At 41.3% G+C, this 20,256-nt stretch overlaps 1 protein-coding gene across 1 annotated transcript; it reads left to right on the plus strand.

Moving 5' to 3' along the window:
- Positions 1–1,351: 1,351 nt before the first annotated feature.
- RCC1L (RCC1 like) lies at positions 1,352–18,749 on the plus strand. Its single transcript, XM_081313842.1, has 11 exons — positions 1,352–1,931; positions 3,494–3,623; positions 4,384–4,509; positions 5,571–5,637; positions 6,376–6,427; positions 8,394–8,478; positions 11,302–11,483; positions 13,158–13,242; positions 14,499–14,672; positions 16,057–16,142; positions 18,040–18,749. Exons 1-11 carry the CDS (start codon positions 1,440–1,442, stop codon positions 18,115–18,117), a joined length of 1,557 nt encoding a protein of 518 aa, XP_081169968.1. The 5' UTR covers positions 1,352–1,439; the 3' UTR covers positions 18,118–18,749.
- The last annotated feature ends 1,507 nt before the right edge of the window (positions 18,750–20,256 follow it).

Below are 20,256 nucleotides of genomic sequence, written 5' to 3' on the forward strand. Positions count from 1 at the left end.
CTATAAATTAAACAAGGGCTTTTCAACCAGTGGTATGGTTACCACCTGTGGTACATTGGCACCTGGCAGGTAGTACGTGACCATCCTAGAAAAGTGGTAGCGGGGGAGGGGAATGAGCTGAACCGGTGGCAGCACTGCACAAGCCTATGCGAGAGACAGCTGGAGCTGCAGGGCTGTCAGGGCTCAGCAGAAGCACCAGGATCAGCACCGCTTTCCAGCTGATTGTCACTTCGGGGCTGTCAGAGCTCAGAGGAAGTGCCAGACTCCAGCTGGACTTCGGTGCTGATCCCGGCACGTCTGCTGAGCCCAGAAGAAGCGTTGATCAGCTGCAATGTTGCAGCATCTCCAGGGTCTTGTGATTTACATTCAGATATTTGGCAACTGATTCATATTTATGACAGTCACAGTGTCCCAGGGTCATGTGAAGTGACCAAAACCTGCTGCAACCACCCAGCAGAGGGGGGGGAAATAAAAACCAAACACCCCTGCTGCTGATCCTCCACAGAAATGCTCACAACAATGAAAACCTAGGACAGGAGGAAGAGCGCCGCCGGGTGGGCAGGCAGGTGTCTTGCTCGGCTGTGGCTTGGGAGGCACTTTTTTCAGTGCCATTTTAACTTTGAGCAGTCACTAAGCAAACTGCTGTAAGTTGAGGACTACCTGTACATCATTTTTTCCCTTTTTTAGGGTGGGGTCATCACGTTTTTGACACCTTGCTAGGCGACTGGGTGGTACTCGGATGTTGCCATATCCTAAAAGTGGTACAATGGGTAAAAAGGTTGAAAAGCCCTGCATTAAACTAGCACTGTATTGCCTCTGATGTCTGACTGCCACCGGCCCAACTATCCCGTGCGCCCAGGCTTTTAATGAATGAAAGCCTTGGCTGAAGCTGATATTTTACATCAGGGATCTTCAAACTTGGCCCTTTTATGACTTGTGGACTTCAACTCCCAGAATTCCTCAGCCAGCAAAGCTGGCTGAGGAATTCTGGGAGTTGAAGTCCACAAGTCATAAAAGGGCCAAGTTTGAAGACTTGCACCTCTCGCTTGTAGGTATCATGGCGATTTCTACTGAGTGCTTGATGCGCCTGCGCAGAACGAAATAACCTCGAAATTATAACTCAGCTCCCAAAGGGGACGACAGAGACAGGACGCGGCCACAGGCTTTGAGTGAAATGAATTGTGCGCCTGCGCAAAGAATAGCTGCAAATGCAACGTCACCGTCACTGCGCCTGCGTTGACTACCGGCTGGCTAGCCGCTAGCGATTCATCAAGACTCTTGCCTATATTATCATTCGTTGAGGGGAGGAGTTGCGCCTGCGCTGAGCAAAACAAGGGTGAAAGGTTAACAAGATGGCGCTGCCCATGATCCCAAAAATGGTGATACTTTTCAGGGAGTAGAAACGTGGTTAAGTGGTCTCTCCAGGCAAGGGATCTGGGATGGGGCTTACTGGCTGTCTGACAGCCTTCCAGAGAAGGATCTGGGTGACATTTGTAGGGTCCAAGAAGCAGCTCCTTCAGCCGCTCACAAGCAAGGACTTTGCTGGCGTGCCCGGATTCTGCACAAGGGGACTATCTGGGAGCTGTCTGAGAAGGGGACGGGCCTCCCTCGGGGTGCCATCGCCGAATCCTTGCCTCCACAGTCGCCCCCGGTCCTTCCTTGGCCTTCCCCTCGGGCTCTTCTTTGAAGGACGGCATCGCGGCTTCGCGAAAGCTGCCAAGCCAAAGAGCATCCGGGACGTCAAAGCCGCTGACGAGGCCGCCCCCATTTTCCAGTATGTGGGAGGCCGAGCCAAAAGGAAGGACCGTGTCTTCGTCTGCGGCTTCACCTACACGGGGGCTCTGGGCATCCCTTCCTTTATCCTCCCGGATGCAGGGAAGAAGCGAAGGCGGATCCAGCCCACGCCTTACCGCCTGGAGGTGGAGGAGAAGGTGAGAGAGGAGGGAAAGCTTCCTGCCTTCTTGGAGTTGGGTCTTTTCAACAATGAAGAGCCCAACGAGGGGGCAGCACCTTACTTCAGTTGCCACTGAAACCCCAGCCAAGATCAGCTCTGGTAAAGGTTGGGATGAGTGATCACTAAGAAGTGACAGGAAAGCAGGTGTAAGCCCTTTGAGGTAGTCCAACTGGGAAACCAAAACATGAGTACTACTACTTTTGTAACAGCAAATAAATTGAATAAATAAATAATAAACAGTATCTTGAAAGTCACTTCTCCCTTCCTTTATATTTAGTCTCCAGAGAATGAGGGAGGGTCGTTTCTGAGACGCTTCCCTGGTCTATTTTCTTTGCTAAGATACCTTTTACATGATGGTCCTCTAGGCAATGTCTCTCCCTCCTGCTTCCGAAGGTTGTTTTCCTGTCCTGTTACATCCAGTCAGACAGGGACATCAACAAGGAGATCCCAGAAACAAGCAAAAACAAACCACTTCTGTACTTTGTGTCCATGAAATCAGCAAGAGTCAGGCTTGATTTTAAAAATGGAGATCCCAGAGGATGTTGCTGCTATAGTGGTCACCTAGGTGCTAAAAGATATTTCAGTACTGTTACTGCAGTTTTTAGAACAGCTTTCCAGCTAGGTAACCTTTGGGTATGGTGTTGCAAATTGTCATACCATGTTAGGTTAAATACTAAAATTAGCTTGATTTTAATTCGTAGATTCCCCCCCCCCCTCACTTCCTACTGAAACAATTTTATAATTCCACCAGAGTCTCTTTTTTTCTTTGTTTTTATTGCCTGCTAAGAGGTGTATCCAAGCAAAACTGATCCCATGTATTATATTAATGTGTGCAAGAAGATTTGTTTGCAAAAGGAAGAAGTTCCCTTTATATCTAGCCTTTAAAATCCCTCAATTCTCTCTAAATGAACATCTGATCTTTCAGGGGCCAAAAGAAGCATGCTTTGTTCATTATGAACATAATATAAGGGAATCACATTTCAGCATAGGTCTCCCTGTTGCAGTTCTTGAACACTGTGCATCAGTTTCTTAGAACAATATATGAATTGTTTTCTCAGCTATAGGACAGAAGCACATTTTTCAAGCAGCAACTATCTCTGTCACAGTTGTTGCTAAAAGGACAGTGATTCAGTTTATTATTTATTTACTTGTATCCTACCTTTATTATTTTTACCTTTTTACTCAAGGCGGCTTTTGACATCTCTAATCAACATTCCTATCCTTGAAAATGCAAAGGAAAAAAACAACAACTGACTTTTTGAGTTGCTGAATAAGAGCCTGATTAAGTTTTGGTATACACTATTCTTCATTTCTTTCTGATTCAGAGACTTCTTTCCTTTCTTGACATTAGAAATGTGGAATTTGTGTTTCCCCAAAATGTTATTAGAATGTATCTCTTGTTATACACGGTCATTGGCCTGTTGACTTTGATGGGACTTGTGTTCCAAAAACAGTGGAGAGCTACAGGTTCCCCATCTTTATTTTATGCTTGTTTATATCAAACTAGGGCTAAGCATCTACTTATATATTGTTTTAAAGATTTCTTCTGCTGCCTGTGGCTATGGGTTTACACTTCTGTCCTCCAAAACAATGGATCTTAACAAGATCTGGGGCATGGGGCTGAATAAAGATTCTCAGATTGGATTTCACAGGAGCAGGAAAGATAAATGTAAGTATGCAAAACTTTGCTAATGTTTAAAATGTTGCATGCTATCCTTGTTTTTTCACTACCATGCTTTTGATGGATTATTACATATTTATTCCAACCATTAGTCATCTTCCCAGAAAAAAAATTAGAACTGTTAAAATATACAAAATTAAAAATAAACATAGATGGTGAAGTCAGGTTAAAAAGCAGTCTGTAGGCTTAAAATTAACATCTATAATTCTCAGAGATTGGGAAAATATCTGCGTGGCACTGGAAAACCATTGGGTAGTTGTCAGGCAAACCTGTTGCAGGATAATCCTACATTTGGACCAAATGAACATTTGGCATGACCCAGTAAACCTTTCTATAGGTAGTAGCTACAAATAGAATGTGTGTTCAAAAGTATATGATTGGGGACAATAATTGTCCTATTATCATTGGTGGTGGTCTTGTGGAAACATCTTTCTGCCTGCTATTACAAGCACTATGCTAATAATGAACAGCCCACCTAGCATGGGTCTTAAATATTTAGATTTTTAAAAAATGGGCATTGAAAAGCCTCCTTTGAAGTACATATTACTAGTAGTGACTGTGTGCCTAGCCACAAATAATAGTAGTTGTACCATAAATTGCACAGAGTTTGAATGCTAATAACTGAACATCTTGAAGTACTTTAAATCTATTTATGGTGACATTTGTTGAGTGTTAGTAACTTCTGTAGCAGATTAAAGGTACTCTCTGTGTAAACATGCAGTACATTGTCTGTTTCTTTATTTTTCAGCTAAAGGCTATGAATATGTTTTGGAGCCAAGCCCTGTTCCCTTGCCATTGGCCAAGCCACAGCAGAGCAGAGTTTTGCAAGTGTCCTGCGGGAGAGCACATTCTTTGGTGTTAACAGAAGAAGGAGGTTTGATGGTACTTTTATACTTTTTAGAAAAAGACTGTCAGAAAGTTAATACATAACTTTGTCATCTTATAGGGGAGATGTGTGGCATAAAAAAATTAATAAGTAAAAATAAGTAAACCTGTCAGGTTTTTAAAGTACCAGTTTAAGTACACCAATATGGTGTAGTAGTTAAGTATTGAGCTGTGACCTGCTAGATCCCAGTTCAGCCCCATCCTTAGCTGTGGCAGTTCACTGGGTGATGTTGGACCGATTGTTCTTTCCTAAAACAGCCTATCTCATGGGATTGTTCTAGAACTAAAATAAAGGGAGATCCATAGCAATCCATTACCAGCCATGATAATGTCAAAATGCCACTGGGTCAAAAATGATACGAATTGTGCAGTTTACATCAGCAGTGTCATATCTGACATCACTCCATAAATCATTGCGCAGTGATGTCGTGTGGTTTCCTCATTTGTGGATACCTATGGAGAAATCTCTTAAGCTCCTGGAGGAAAGATAGGATAAAATTATAAATGTGTTGATTCATGAACAAGTGGCTGTATTGGTGCATCATGGTAAACTGTAATCCATAGTTTGGTAACCACATCATCTGGGTTTGATATTGTGCTGAACCAAAACCAAACTAAAAGTTGTACAGTATGGTAAAAACAAAGGCTTAGCATTAGGTGTCATCCAATCTCAGACAGTCTTAGAGTAAAAATTAAGTTGGCTAGTGGCGATTTTGTGTTCAGTACATCTTCCTTGATTATGGACTTTTGTTTTTTAGGATGTCCATTTTCTCAAACTTTTACTGGTGGTGGAGGAAAGGGATGGTTAACGTATTTGTCTTACATCTTCCTTATCTCTATTTCCAGAACCAAACTCTCATGTCTTCGCGTGAAAATCCATATTTACAGTTAAATGCACATTGTTCTTGGCAGTATTTAAAAGAAAAAATGATTGCATATTCCCTTTCCATATTTTGAGGGCAGAGAGATCTTTCTGAAAAGACATCTTTTTTTCCAGCTAAGGAGGATATTGAATATTTACCTGATGGTGTCTCATAATTTTTCTTTCAGTCTTTAGCATGGGCAACAACGCTTATGGCCAGTGTGGCCGAAAAGTGATTGAAGGTGAAATATACAGGTAAGAGAACTTATTTGGTCCCATATAATAGTTCTTGCTGAAAGTGTATCTCTTACGTAGGGCTAGGAGGTGTGTGATTGACTTTGTTTTAACTGAAATCCTGATTCAAGTTCCATAGTTGGTACTTTGCTTTCTAGAATGTTGACATCAGAAGTTAATGGGCAAAAAGAGCATGATATGCTGTCTTTGGCTCCCCCTCCTAGTTATTGCTTCATGACATCTCCCACCAGGTCCCACAGGCACCACTAACGATGAAGGATGCAGAGAAATGTTACTTAGCAACACCTGAGGGGTCAGATCTCTATTCCTATTTTAAAGGATCCACAGGATTTCCCTGAGCTCTGAACTTGCCCTTGGAATGGAGGAAGAATTGTTCTAACGTTACAATTGATGTAATGTTAGGACTTTGTTCCTATTGGAACTTTTAAGGGGAAAAAAATTCTACCTTAAGCCTTCCCCCCTCTTATCTGTTGACGAGAGTGCTCTGTAATATTCAGCTGAGATTTTTTACATCTCAGAACAGATTGATTCCATATCATAGTTTCAAATATTAAAAATGCCCGCATACGGAGTTAGGAATGTGCTTTGTAAAATGTAGGAGGCTAAATAGGAGCACTTTGAAACTTTTGTCAGTAATTGGTATTTGCCCCAATTGCATTTTTAAAAGTTTCAGCTGTTCACCTTGATGGCTTGCTTCACTTTCTTGTTATGTTTTTTTTCCCCCTGGGAAAAACGCAGTGAGAGCCAGATCATTAACAAACTGCAAGGATTTGAAGACAGGGTGGTCCAAGTAAGTTGTGTCCGAAAACCGGTACCCTTTTTTTTTTGGAAGGAAAATGTTCTTTTGCGCTGCATCAGCTTTTGTGTATGTCTTTGAAGAGGAAACTGTAACATACTGAATCAGACTAGGGACCAGTCTAGTTTAGCATCTAGACTGTAGTCAAATTTCATGTGTTCTTTGGCCTAATTTCAAAACCCCAAAGCAAAGAGATTTCAGAACTTGCATAAAAAAAGATGCCAAAATGAAAAAAGGTTGAAAAAATGGTGTTTTTGCTTATTTTTGGTTGGGATTCCATCTTCTGCTTGTTTCAGCTTTGCCCATAATTACCTTACAGGGGATGCAACTGACTACTCTAGGCAAAGCTAATTTTAAGCTGCAATCTAGAATTTTTCTCAACTGAGCTTTGAGAAATAAGGGATGAATCTTAAAGCTTGGATATTCTCATCTTCCTGCCTTTCTTCAACTCGGCACCCCACAAAGATTTTGACTGCCCAGCATTCATTGCCTCCCTGTCCAGCCTGGGGATGATAGGAGTTGTAGTCCATGACAGGAAGGATCCAGATCAGGAGAAAACTGGCCCACACTGGCTACATTCACATAATAGGCTTAAATCAATTCAGCTAAAAATGTAGTCACTGTATAACTACAACATGCTAAGTTTGGTTAGTGTTAAACTTGAGTTCATTTATTTTGGAGGTGTCTGTATTATATGAACACAGGGAATGGCTGAATTCATAACCAGCTTAAATGTGCAAATACAGCCAGTAAAAATTAGCAAACCCACAACTTTTCTTTGTTCTAGTCTCATAAGTCTTGGTTTCATTTCATTTCATTTCATTTATTGGATTTTTATACCGCCCTTCTCCCGAAGGACTCAGGGCGGTGAACAGGGCATATAAATAGAAATACAAAAGTTAAAAAAAGATTAAATAAATTGCCCAGTTAAAACAATCAATTATAAAAAACCCATAAAAACCCTGACATTCCCCCATCAGGCCAGGCCAGCTTGTTCGAATAAATGGGTCTTTAGCCCGCGCCGGAAGGAGCGGAGATCCGGTGCCATCCGGAGCTCCACCGGCAGTTGATTCCATAAAGCCGGGGCGCCCACAGAGAAGGCCCTCCCCCTGGTTTCATTGATTCCCCCCCCCCTTAGGCTTCTGTGCCACCCCAGTCATATATGATTGTGGTTCTTGTGGAAGATCTTTTAAATTTCAATAATTCTATAGTAATGAACTCCGTGACCTACAGGTAGTCCTCGACCTACAACTATAATTGAACCCAGAATTACAGTCATAAGTCATGATGGCCATTAAGCAGGTCATCACATGGCTGTGCCCGATTTTACAACCTTTTTTGCAGCAGTCATTAAGCGAACCCTGCTGTCAAAAGGTGAGCACCACGGTTGTTGAAGTGAATCTACTATCTGTAATGTTCTTTGTTAGAAACGGGAACTATAATGCTACTTTCCAGCCCAAAAGTGACCGTATGATGCTGCAGACAGCCATAAACGTGGGCTTTTGTGAGCACCCAAAATGTGATCATGTGGCTGCCAGGAGGGCTGGCTGTCAAAATTTTGAATACAGGTTGTAAGTAGCTTTGTCATTACTTCAACCTGTCACTAAGGGACCAATTGTGAATTGCCAAGTTATAGTAGAAATATCGGGATAGGGAAGGTTGTTTTAATCCTGGTTTCCTCCTCATATCTATTTAACTTTGAGTCAAAGTAGAGTTTGTTTGAGCAGCAAGCATAAATAAATAAATAATTTTATTTGTATACCGTCCTTCTCCCGAAGGACTCAGGGCGGTGAACAGGGCAAACATATAAAAATACAAAATACAAAAATTAAAAAGGAATTAAACAAAATGCCCAAATTAACAATAGATTAAAATACATTTAAAACAACAATAAAATCCAAAGCATAGCTTTTAAATCCTAAGTTTTTCAATAAATCTTCATTTTTTATTTTGCCTAAAGGTTGCCTGTGGGCAGGATCATAGCCTCTTCCGGACTGAGAAAGGAGATGTCTATTCTTGTGGTTGGGGAGCTGATGGCCAGACAGGTAAAGTGTCTGAAATGGATCATGCCAGCAATTTAATTTAATTTTGATTTAATAATTTGATTGAATAAGACAACCAGGAAAACAAAGAAAAAGGAACAAGAAAGAAATACAAAGAGAGATTTGCAAGCTGTATAAAATTGAATAAGATTTTTTCAAATCAGGTTAAATCTACATAAAAAGGTGATTTTATATCAGTTTTGCACTTGTTAAAATCAACTCAGTCATAGAAAAGGCAGCCAATATATGGTAAGAACTTTCAACCAGAATAAACAATAGCAATTGATCCAATCTGATATACCATGTCAAGCAAAATCTAATATTTCAAAAGCCTTATGTTGAGAGAGGCCCGAATTTTGTATATGGTGCAATTCCATGTGCAGAATTTATATTCCATAAATGGTTTCCAGAATGAATTAACCTAAATATCAAATAAGGAAGTTTTTTTGACAGTAGTACCTACTCTTAAAGCTTACTCTGCTATTCATCTAAAAAGGAATTATATATAATTTCAAGTTAAAAGCAAAGTATTCTAGCAGCTGTCAAGGTATAGTACCAGTTCTGCAGACTTTGTAGAAATCTAAGCCTATTAACGTTCAACAGAAAAAGAGCTCGCACGAAAGTGAATGGAAAAGTTGCTATTTAATCATTGTTTCATTCTGTGATAAATCATTTTCCAAAATTGTTGAGCTTTGTGACACTGCCACCAAGTGTGGAAAGAATGATCCAACCTGATTGTTACACTGCTAACAGGTTTTTTTGAACCTGCTCCCAACCATAGAAATGGAGACGGGGGGGCATCGTTGATTTTTACTCTGAATAGGTACAGCTGTTTTGTACCTATTGAGCAAGTTATTTTGGGAGACTGAAGGGTGCTATTATATAAAGTGAATGAAAGGCATAGAAAGCGGCTAGCCCAATTCTGGCTTGCAGAATAAATACATTAAGGAAGATTGGGAGGGGGCGCAGTGGCTCAGTTGTAAAAGACACTGAGACTATCAGCTGGATTTGAGACCCGAGCACAAAGTGACGGGATGAGCTCCCATCCTTGGCTCAGCTCTTGCCCACTTAGCAGTTTGAAAATCTGCAAATGTGAGTAGATAAATAGGTAACAATTTGATGGGAAAGGTAACTGTTCTCTGTGCCTCGGGGTATAGTCATACTGGCCACATGATTATGGAAATGTCTTTGGACAACGCTGACTCCCTTGGCTAAGAAACAGAAATGAGTACCGCCCCTAACGTTGGAGACAACTGGACAGGAGAAACCTTTCCCTTTACCTTAAGGAAGGCTATTTTTAGAGTCGTGGAGGAAATAGACCAGAGGTGATCAAACTGTGGCTCACAGAAGAGCCTCTGTCTCTGTCTCATTAGCCTTCCTTCTGATGATTAAGATCAATCTACATTAGATTCTATAGGAGGCTAACAATATTGTGGTGATTTTCATAACTTAATTCAATCCATTAATTTTGCACTAAGCATTATTTATCAAGTTCAAGGCAAGGTTATGGTTATAAATATTACGTACAATAACTATGCTTTAAGTTGTAGCACGGGTTCATGTGCATGTGTACAAAGATGGATGCACACATAGCTTATGAGATGATCTGCAAAGAGTCCTTAATCGTTTTGAGTGATCTTAGAAATTAAAACAACATAATTAATGAAGTGTTGCTTCATTAATGAAGTGTTGCTTCATTAATTCCAGGAATACATTATACAACAGTAACTTGAATAAAGCCATTATAAGGAATCTACAATCTAAAGCCCTGAATAGTTGATGCATTATGCATGCATTTGCCTCTCTCTGTTTGTTCATGTTCTGTAAAAAAATCCAAGATGGTACCTGCAAAGTTCACATCAAAGCTCTGCCTATTTTTTTGTCTTCGTTGCCGCCATCTTGATTTTGCGGACCACACCGTTCAATTCTATTGAAAATCAGCTTATGCCCCCCGTGCCAGCTCGTGAGGCATGAGACTAGTCATGCTGCATGAAAACCAATGAGAAGGTTACAAAGATTAGCCCAGATTGCTCAACTTGGAAAGCGCCCGTTTGTTCAGTGGTTAAGGTGCTCTCCTAGAAAGCCAGGAGACATGTGAGTTCTAGTCCTGCCTTAGGCATGAAAAACCCAGCTGGGCATCTTTGAATCAGTCATACTTTCTCAGCACAGCTCACCTCATATGTTTGTTGTTGTGGGGGGTAATAGGAGAAGGGAGGGGTATGGATGTGTTCGCTACCTTGAGTTGTATATGAAAAAAGGTGGGGTAAAATGTAAAAAAAAGTAGCCTACTTTGCAGGATTGCTGTGAAGATGAAGCTGGCAGGCCGGAGTTCTATATGCTTGAACAGCAGTAAACGTAGTCCTCCATTTACCACTCTTTGTTTAGTGACCATTCAAAGTTACAGTGGCACTGAAAAAAGTGACTTATGGCCGTTTTTCACATTTGACCGTTGCAGCATGCCCGGGGTCACGTGATTAAAATTCAGATGCTTGGCAACTGGCTCATATTTATGACGGTTGCGGTGACCCGGGGTCCTGTGGTCATCTTTTGCGACCTTCTGAGAAGCAAAGCCAGTGGGGAAGCCAGATTTAATTAACAGCTGTGTTACTCACTTAACAACTGCAGTGATTCACTTAACAAGAAAGGCAGGAAAGGTTGTAAAATGGGACAAAACTCACTTAGCGATTGTCTTGCCTAGCAGTGGAAATTTGGGGCTCGATTGTGGTCATAAGCCGAGGACTACCTGAATATAATTATTAACTGGTTGATTTGCTATTAAGTCTGTATATAACGCAGTGACTTTCCTTCTCTTTCCCTCCCAACTAGGTTTAGGTCATTACGACATAATGAGTGTACCCACAAAACTGGGTGGGGACATTGCTGGTGTCCGCATTACACAGGTCGCAACCTATGGAGATTCTTGCCTGGCTGTGTCTGAGACTGGCGAGCTGTTTGGCTGGGGAAACTCAGAATATCTTCAGCTGACTTCTATTACTGAGACAACCCAGGTTAGAATGGTTGCTACTTGCACAATCTGGCTTGCCTTTTGTGCAATGGAAAAAGGAGGAGGCTGGATTGGCTAGTGGTTAGAGTTTTTGAGGGGACCACGCATGTGCTCGTCCTCTGGGTCGCATGCTAAGGTCTCCTTTTCCAGAACTAGGCCTTGGCTAAAACTGAGAGATTGGTGGGAACGGGGGGGGGGGGGGGGAATGAAATTTAATTTCATTGAAATGCCGGGGTAGTTAGAATTACATTAATTAAAGTAAGGAATACGTTCGTCATTTTTCAATTTACCCAAGGCATTTGCGAGTTAGTGGCTCACATTCTGCATTTCTGCGTTAGCCAGAATGAGGACTTCAATCCTAATTGAGGAGCCGTGGTGGCGCAATGGTTAGAATGCAGTATTGCAGCCTGACTATGTTCACAGCCAGGAGTTTGATCCTGACTGGCTCAAGATTGACTCAGCCTTCCATCCTTCTGAGGTCAGTAAAATGAGGACCCAGATTGTTGGGGGCTATATGCTGACTCTGTAAACCACTTAGAGAGGGCTGTAAAGCACTGTGAAGCGGTATATAAGTCTATTGCTATTGCTAAGTGCTAATGCTCCATAAAGCAGAGGTCCATATTATTTATTTATTTATTTATTTATTACATTTTTATACCGCCCTTCTCCCGAAGGACTCAGGGCGGTGTACAGGGCAATAAATACAAAAACAGGATACAAAAGTTAAAAGCGAATTAAATAAATGCCCAAGGTTAAAACAATAGTTAAGATGTATTAAAACCCCAACCCTAACCCATCAGACCAGGTCAGACTGCTCAAATAGATACGTTTTTAGATCGCGCCGGAAGGAGCGATATTAGGCACAGCATAACTTTCCAGGCATCCGGCAAAGATCAATGATCCATGAGGCTGGAGGCATAGTCAAAAGAAATCAGAGATGTCTAGTTCTGGAGATGCTTGAAGTGACATCCTTATGGTGGCCACATATTGCTCTGCCCCAGGCTGAAATAAAGAGCTGGTGGGCTGTATACAGGTAGTCCTCAACTTACAACCATTCATTTAGCACAATTTGAAGTTAGAACAGCACTGAAAAATGGTTTACAACCAATCCTCACCCAACTGTTGCAGCATCCCTGCAGTCACATGATCAAAATTGGGGGACTTGTAGCAGGCATGTATTTATGATAGTTGCGGCATCTCAAGGTCAGGGGATCACCATTTGTGACCTTCCCAGCCAGCATCTGACAAGCAAAGTCAGTGGGGGAAGCCAGATTCGCTTAACAACTGCATGATTCACTTAACAACTGCAGTGATTTACTTAACAACTGTGGCAAAAAAAGGTCATGAAACGGGACACAACTGTCTCGCTTAGCGACAGACTGTTGGGCTCAATGGTGGGTGTAAGTCGAGGATGACCTATACCTGGACTGCATTTTTTGCAGCGCTCAGGATGACACAGTGCTCAACCTTGGTGTGTGTGTATGTGTGTGTAAATGAAATTTCATGGATGTCAAACTTGTTAAGCTTTGGATTTGTTTTTGTAAAAGAGACTGTAATGCTCTTCGTTCAGTTCAGTTCAATACAGTTTATTCATGGTCATTGACCAGTACATAAAGCTCTTTTTCTGAAAGTCTTAAAATAACAGCCATGTCACATTCCAAATTTCTGCTCATTGTAGGTCAATGCGCCCAGACATTTGCCCTTCAGTGTTGGGAAAGTGAAGGAAGCTTCCTGTGGTGGAACTGGCAATGCCATCTTAACTGGTGAGCCTCTTGGTCATTTTTCCCCCCTAAACCAGAACAAGATAGAAGTGAACAATATTGTAAGTTGCAATCTTTTAGTATGGACTGTGCTGGCTGAAGTTGATTGGGAGCGAAAGACTACTTTTCATAAGATGGATTTTCTGCTTGTGGTTCAAAGCATTTTTGCAAAGTATCATGCATGTTGGTTACGTTAGCTGACTCCTCTGGTTTGTGGGCTGCTTTGGGGACCATGATCCTAAAAATGGCTTAAAACAATCGTAAGTCAGTCTTTTTCAACCTCGGCAATTTTTAGATACATGGATTTCAATTTCTAGAATTTCCCAGCCATCATGAAGTTCAACACTCTTGAAATTGCTGAGGTTGAGAAACGACGATCAAAGCCAGGGCATAAATATACTTGGAATTAAACCAAACCAAACCGACAGAAATGAACAATACTAAGTAAATTGTATTGGTAAATACTAAGTCTTGATGGTTGGTGCTCATTAGGAGGCAACTTCATTGTGGAAGGGTTCCCACAATCCTTTTGTTTTTCTTGATAACAATTTCTAGCTGACAGCTTTGAGGGAACAGGGAAAGTAGAGAAGCCAAATGGGAAAACAAGATAAATAGAGGCAACTTATATCCCGGGCAAGTTGAGTTTTCCCAAATTGTGAAGTTGGTTGAGTTGTTGCCATGCAATCCCTGAGAAAGATCTCATGTGTAGCCCAAGTGTTCATATGTTGCGCTATAATGGCATGTGATAAAGAAATACTGCCAAGGGCAGGGGTAGGCAACCTCGACTCTTTTATGACTCATGGACTTCAACTCCCAGAATTCCTGAGTCAGCTATGCTAGGAGTTGAAGTCCATGAGTCATAAAAGAGCCGAGGTTGCCTACCCCTGGCCAAGGGAATGGTCAGTTAAGAAACAGCATAGCCTGTAACTGGGTAGCAGGTGGGGCAAGAGACTCAGCAAAGACCCTCCCTAGCTTCTCAGGCTGTAAAGTAGATGCGGGGGGGGGCAAGATTCTATTTCAGACTTGCAAAATTCTGTCAGCATAACTTTACAGTAAAATAGAATTAGCTAATTCTAGTTGTGATTCTTATCTGGTTTACCCCATGAGGCTGACACGTCCTGTTTTTGTGTTAACGCAAAGGTGGGATTTCTGCAACACTGAATCATGGCCTGCCCATCTAACACCGTTTCTGTATAGATTAGTGTCTTGTCTGAAGCCAGATGTTGTTATCTTACCTATTTTTGTTTCTAATAATCTAGAGGAAGGCCATGTTTTTGTGTGGGGCTATGGAATTCTTGGGAAAGGACCAAATGTTATGGAAACAGCCATTCCTGAGATGATCCCACCTTCCCTTTTTGGCTTGTCAGACTTCAACCCTGACATTTGCGTGGACCGGATCCGTTGTGGATTAAACCAGTTTGCGGCAATCACCAGTAAGTATCTTGGAGCGAAAGTGTAAATACATTTGTTTAGGGGAAAAAGCCTCTTTAGTGAGAATTATTTCAAACTATTGTAAGGGATTGTCTTTTAGGTATCTGTAAACTTTTAAAATTCTCTCTTTGTTCCCAAATCTGGAGTTGATTTTTCCCCCTGTCTTCTGTAAATTATAGTGTTTTGCGTAAGTGTCCAGTACTGATCCCAAACTACCTTGTAGTAATCCATTTGATTCCATTTTTGCTGTAAACCTTAATTATCTGTCAGCGTTGGGTTCAGGTGCCTGACTCCAGTCCATATTTGAATCATGGTCTGTGATCCAAATATCCCATTGGTTGAGCTGTTGTGTCATTGTAGAATGTTAACCAATAGATATATGAATTTCAATTTTCAGAATTTCCCAGCCATCGTGAAGTTCACACTTGTGAAATTGCTGAGGTTAACCAATTTCAAGATGTCAACGATAATATCTTTAGAATTAACCCATCTTGGAAGAAATAGGAAAGGAAATATATGGAAATAGGAAAGAAGTGAAAATGTCTGCATAAAAAGTGATGCTTTTGGCCTTTTTCACCATAAACACTCCTTATAGCTGTATCCGTATATACGTTAACCCATCAAAAGGACACAGCATACAGCTCTGACTTAATCCCTGCTCAATATTGATCTTAGTTTATTTCCATTATATACCATAATAATCACATGTGAGCATCCTAGACCAAACCAAATTCACAATTGCTAAGGATTTCCTGAAAGTTGGCATTCAGACAAAGCCATCGGTAGATGCATTCAGTAAACACATTCACACACCATTCAAAAGGGACAATAAAAAAACAACCTAAGGAAATAAAAAACCCAGAATACATCTTCTCTAGTTGTCAACATCCACATAAGTAGGGATAAACACCAGACACAAACAAGCAGAAAATAATACCCTAATCAAGAAACTACTAAAGAGAAAACTACAGCCCAACCAACATTGACAGGATAAGTTAATGTATATAAATCCTTTCACTCCCTAGCACTGATGATAATATCTATTTGGGTAATAAAATGTCTGCAAGCAAACAACCAAGTTCAGAGTGTACCAAGGACTCCACATACGAATTATATTCAACAACCAGCCCAACTTTCCATGTTCCATTCCAAAATATTCCGTAAGGCAAGCCTTATTTTCTTCCATTCATATGTTTCTCCTTGACCTGAAGAGCAGGATTCTGATGTGAATGCTGGCTGAGGAATTCTGGGAGTTGAAGTCCACAAGTCATAAAAGGGCCAGGTTTGAAGACCCCTGAACTAAGGTGACTGATTTCCATATACCTGAAAGTCTACGAAACCTTGAGTGATATTTGATTTTTTTTTTCTTTTTCTATTGGTTTGCAGACCACGGAGAACTCTTTATATGGGGCAAAAATGTGCGAGGATGCTTGGGAATTGGCAGGATGGAAGACCAGTACTTTCCTTGGAGGGTAAGAAATGTCATTGTTATGATTCGTTGCATAGTCAGCCTGACGTTTAGTCTGGACCTGGCATTTTTACCCATCTATCGAGTGCTTTCTGAGGACCTGGGATAGGCCGATGGTGCCTGCCTTGTTTTTGGTGGTGGAAAAGGCATCATCACAGGATGTAGGCTGTTCCAAATATGGCTGCCTGTTGCAATTGACTGATGGTCATTTTGTCAAAGCTGATGTTTATTTAAATGTATACGCTGCCTGGCTTCCAGGACCTCTGGGTGGTTTACCAATGATTTAAAATTTGAAAAACAAGCTAAAACAAACAAAGAAGGGTAGAGTTTGTAGAAAAAAAGAGACAGTGGAAACAAAATAATCTAGGTTAAAAGGAAGCTAAACTCCTCCCCATCAAAGACTTGGATGAAGAGCTTAGTTTTCAGGTCCCTTCACAATCCCAACAGGGTGGGGGGGGCATTCATTCAGACCTTGGAGAGAGTCTCACTCCAGAGTCTTTTCAAGAATATTTGCTTTTAAAAAAAGGATTTCGCTGCAACTGTAGGATTGGGCGGCAGAAGCAGCCTAAATAAAAATGTCAGGTCAGCAAATAATGTCTGTATTCCAGCCTCCTGAGCTCCAGGAGACAAATTTGGATGCTCCTGCTTTTGATTAATTGTAGCTTGCTTACCAACTCAGCATATACTTTTTTTTTTTGCTAATGTGGTTTTTGCTATTTGTGGTCCTTATTAGAAAGCTTTATTGGTTTCAAACAACTACAAAGCTCTGCAAAGCTGGAGAAACTTAGAAATTTGCTTTCAGGTTTCTGGACTCAAGTGTTGAGCAAAGGGTACCTTATACCAGTGCTACATCCCATTCATATTGGTGGAGAGAGTGAGTGTGGGGGAATGGAAGTCCAAAACGCTGCAACTGGTTTAACGCCCTCGGTATATACTTAGTGACATGCACATTTCAAAAATAATTCAGGAGTGGTTTGGACCTCAGGGAAACACAGCACCTCTCTGCTCTTTCTAAAGCAGCCCCGTCTTTTGCAGCCTTGTTCATGAGCTTGAAATAATAAAAAAAAATATTGCTGCCGATGGCTGGGTTTATGAAATCTGCTTCTTAAAATTAAGACAGGTGCCGTCTGGCGCAAATTTCAAAAGCACTTTTCTTAGTTGTTTCCAAAGCGTGCACAGCCCTAATAGTATACAACATCACTAATAGTAACTACTGTAGATGTCAACCTGCCAAGCTAATGGAACTTTTTTTTTTACAAAAAAAAAGTAGCTATAAAATTCTGGCATGGCTAAACCAGAGGCTTTTTTGGGCCTGCATTCTACTTTTCACACTGAGCAACTGGGAACTTTTGCTAGGTGCAAGAACAGGCATGTGAATAACATTAGAATCCTCCTTATACATTCCAGCAACTGAAGACTATACAGGGAATTTGTTCATGCAGGAAAGATATCCGGTTCTGTTTGGCAGCCGGCGAACAGAACAGCCTGGCAGCTTTTACCCAGGGGTGTATGGATCCGGTGCATTGAGGCTCCCCAAGTTCACTATTTTGGCAATCAAAATCTGCCCTTGAAAAATCATATGGCATCCAGTCTGGAAGGATAAGGTGCAGGGTGCTGGACCTGGTTTTGGGGTGGTGGTGACTGATCTAGATGAACTCCATGAGCTTCTGCTGGATCACCCGGAATAGAAGCGGGCGGTCCACATTAGGGGCCCTGAGACTACTGGAACACAGTGCTTTTTGCTAGGCACATTTGCAGCTTTCCAGCTTTTGCCATTCCTGGCCTGGGAGGACAGTGAGTGAGCCTGCTAAAAAGAAAAAAAAGATAGTCTTGGTATTTGCTGTAAGGCAGGGAAAAAAGATGTCTGCAAGTGGATTTTAATTTTTCTTTTCCTTCTTCAGGTGACAGTGCCAGGTGAGGTGGTGGACGTAGCCTGTGGCATTGATCACATGGTCATCCTGGTTAAATCCTTTATTTAGTAGCGTACCTGCACACAAGTGCCTCTCCAGATGAGCGGGAAGCCAAATTGTACAAGCCTTTGTGGTTGGCCGGATGGTGGAGAACTCACTGAAGCTAGGAAACCCTTTGTAAGCGATTGGGAGAGACTGAGCATGCAGTAGCTGTAGCCAAGGAGCGGTTGAAGGAAATGCAGACAAGATCATGTGCAGACTTTGCAGTTGGACATTTATTGTTAATGCCAGCCATCCTGATTTTTTTTTTAAAAAAAAGCACTCCTGTTTTCCTGGGTAGTATAAGCATGTTGCTACTGTTGAGATCTAGAAACGGCACCAAAAGGAAAGTCTATTTAATAGTAAAGGAGAATGTGCTAAACAGCAGGGTGCTTCTAACAACTGCAATTAGTACTTATGGATCCTTGAGTTAAAAAATCTATTTTTTTAAATGAACAGAGTCTTACAAGATCACTAAGTAGCTCATAAGATTTCAAAGTAATCATGTGAGATCATGTGAGATATTGGGAGTCAGTTTTGATGATCCATTAAGATTTATGCCATTGGCTAATAAAATTATGTATCTAATGCCAAAAAGATTGTTGATTCAACAGTCTTTTATTTAAATGTAAAAACTGGGAGATGAATCCTGCTTCCAAATAGCTGTTTCATTATTGTTCCTTCCTGAAGTTCATTCCTCTCTCTTCCTAAGACTATTTTCATGGAATTCTTTCCTGGCTTGTTCTCACTGATATCATTTCCATCACAAGTGGTTGTGGCCCTTACTCTGTCTCACATATCATTGCTTTCAAAAATTTCTTGGCAAGAGAAGCGTATTTTTCACCCTCTGGCTGAGATAATTCCACGTTGGAATTTACTTAGAAGGAACACACAATATGTTGGAAACCTTTGGATTATTTTTTACGTTGGTGGACCAATGGATTTGTTAGTATTGTCATTACTTTGTCTGACAGTGCCACGAGCAGGTAGACTAACAACTCAAGATCTGAACCAGAACAAATAATGAGTAGTCTTTAATTGTGGCTTATTGAAACAAGCCAGTTTCAAGCTAAGGAGTATAAAGGGAGATTTGTTTTACTTAGTTATGTTTCCTGCATAACTGCAGTTAATTGAAATGGAAGCTAGAAATGGCCTTCTTTACATCTTAGTTAGGAAGCAGGAAGAGCTTCCATTGAAACTCTGCTCCCCATCTACTGCCAGAGGGGACAATAATAGTGTTTTACAGGATTGGAAACTCAGACCAGGAAAAAAAACATCAAATCACATTGAATTCTTGAATTTAGTAGTCCTGTCATGACGAGAGTGGTACCAGAATTCTGCACTGGAATAAATTCAGTTGTGATTCTTACCATTCCATTCCAATTTCTGGTTTCTAAGTTCACCACCCTCTAAGTGTGTTTAGATTTCATTGAATAGTGTACAGTTAGTCCTTGATTTAGGACTACAATTGATTTCAAAATTTCTGTTGCTAAGCAAAGTCATTCTTAAGTGAGTTTTTCCCCCATTTTATGACTTCTTGCCATATTTGGTAAGTGAATCACTGCAGTTGTTAAGTTAGTAACATGGTTGTTAAGTGAATCTGGCTTCCTCATTGACTTTGCTTATCCGAAGGTTACAGAAGGTGATCACATGATCCCTGGACATTGCAACCGTCATAAATACAAGCCAGTTGCCAAGGGTCTGAATTTCAATCACATGACCATGGGTATACTGCAATGGTCCTAAGGGTAAAATGGTCACGTCACTTCCTTCAGTGCTGTTGTAACTTTGAACGATCATTAAATGAATGGTTGTAAGTTAAGGACTACCTTTAAACTCTTCCTCCTCCCTTCCCCTATGAGTATATTTTAAAGATTTCTGGGTGCGTTGGCAAATTTTGGGATCTCCTCTTCAACTTGCCCCTTGTGCCTCATTTTGGATTCCCACAATTGGTACTCAAAATGAGAACAGTAGAAATGGAGTAGATCAGGGGTCCCCAACCCCCAGTCCTTGGACCGGCACAGGGCCACGGCATGCCAAAAACTGGGCTATGGAAACAAGTGAAGCCCTATTCGTGGGATGCAGACAACACGCAAAACCACGCCCCCTCCAGTCCACAGAAAAACCTTTCTCCACGGAACCGGTTCCTGGTGCCCAAAAGGTTGGGGG

Source organism: Vipera berus (assembly GCF_964194415.1).
Source record: "Vipera berus genome assembly, chromosome: 1".
NCBI classification, from domain to species: Eukaryota; Metazoa; Chordata; class Lepidosauria; order Squamata; family Viperidae; genus Vipera; species Vipera berus.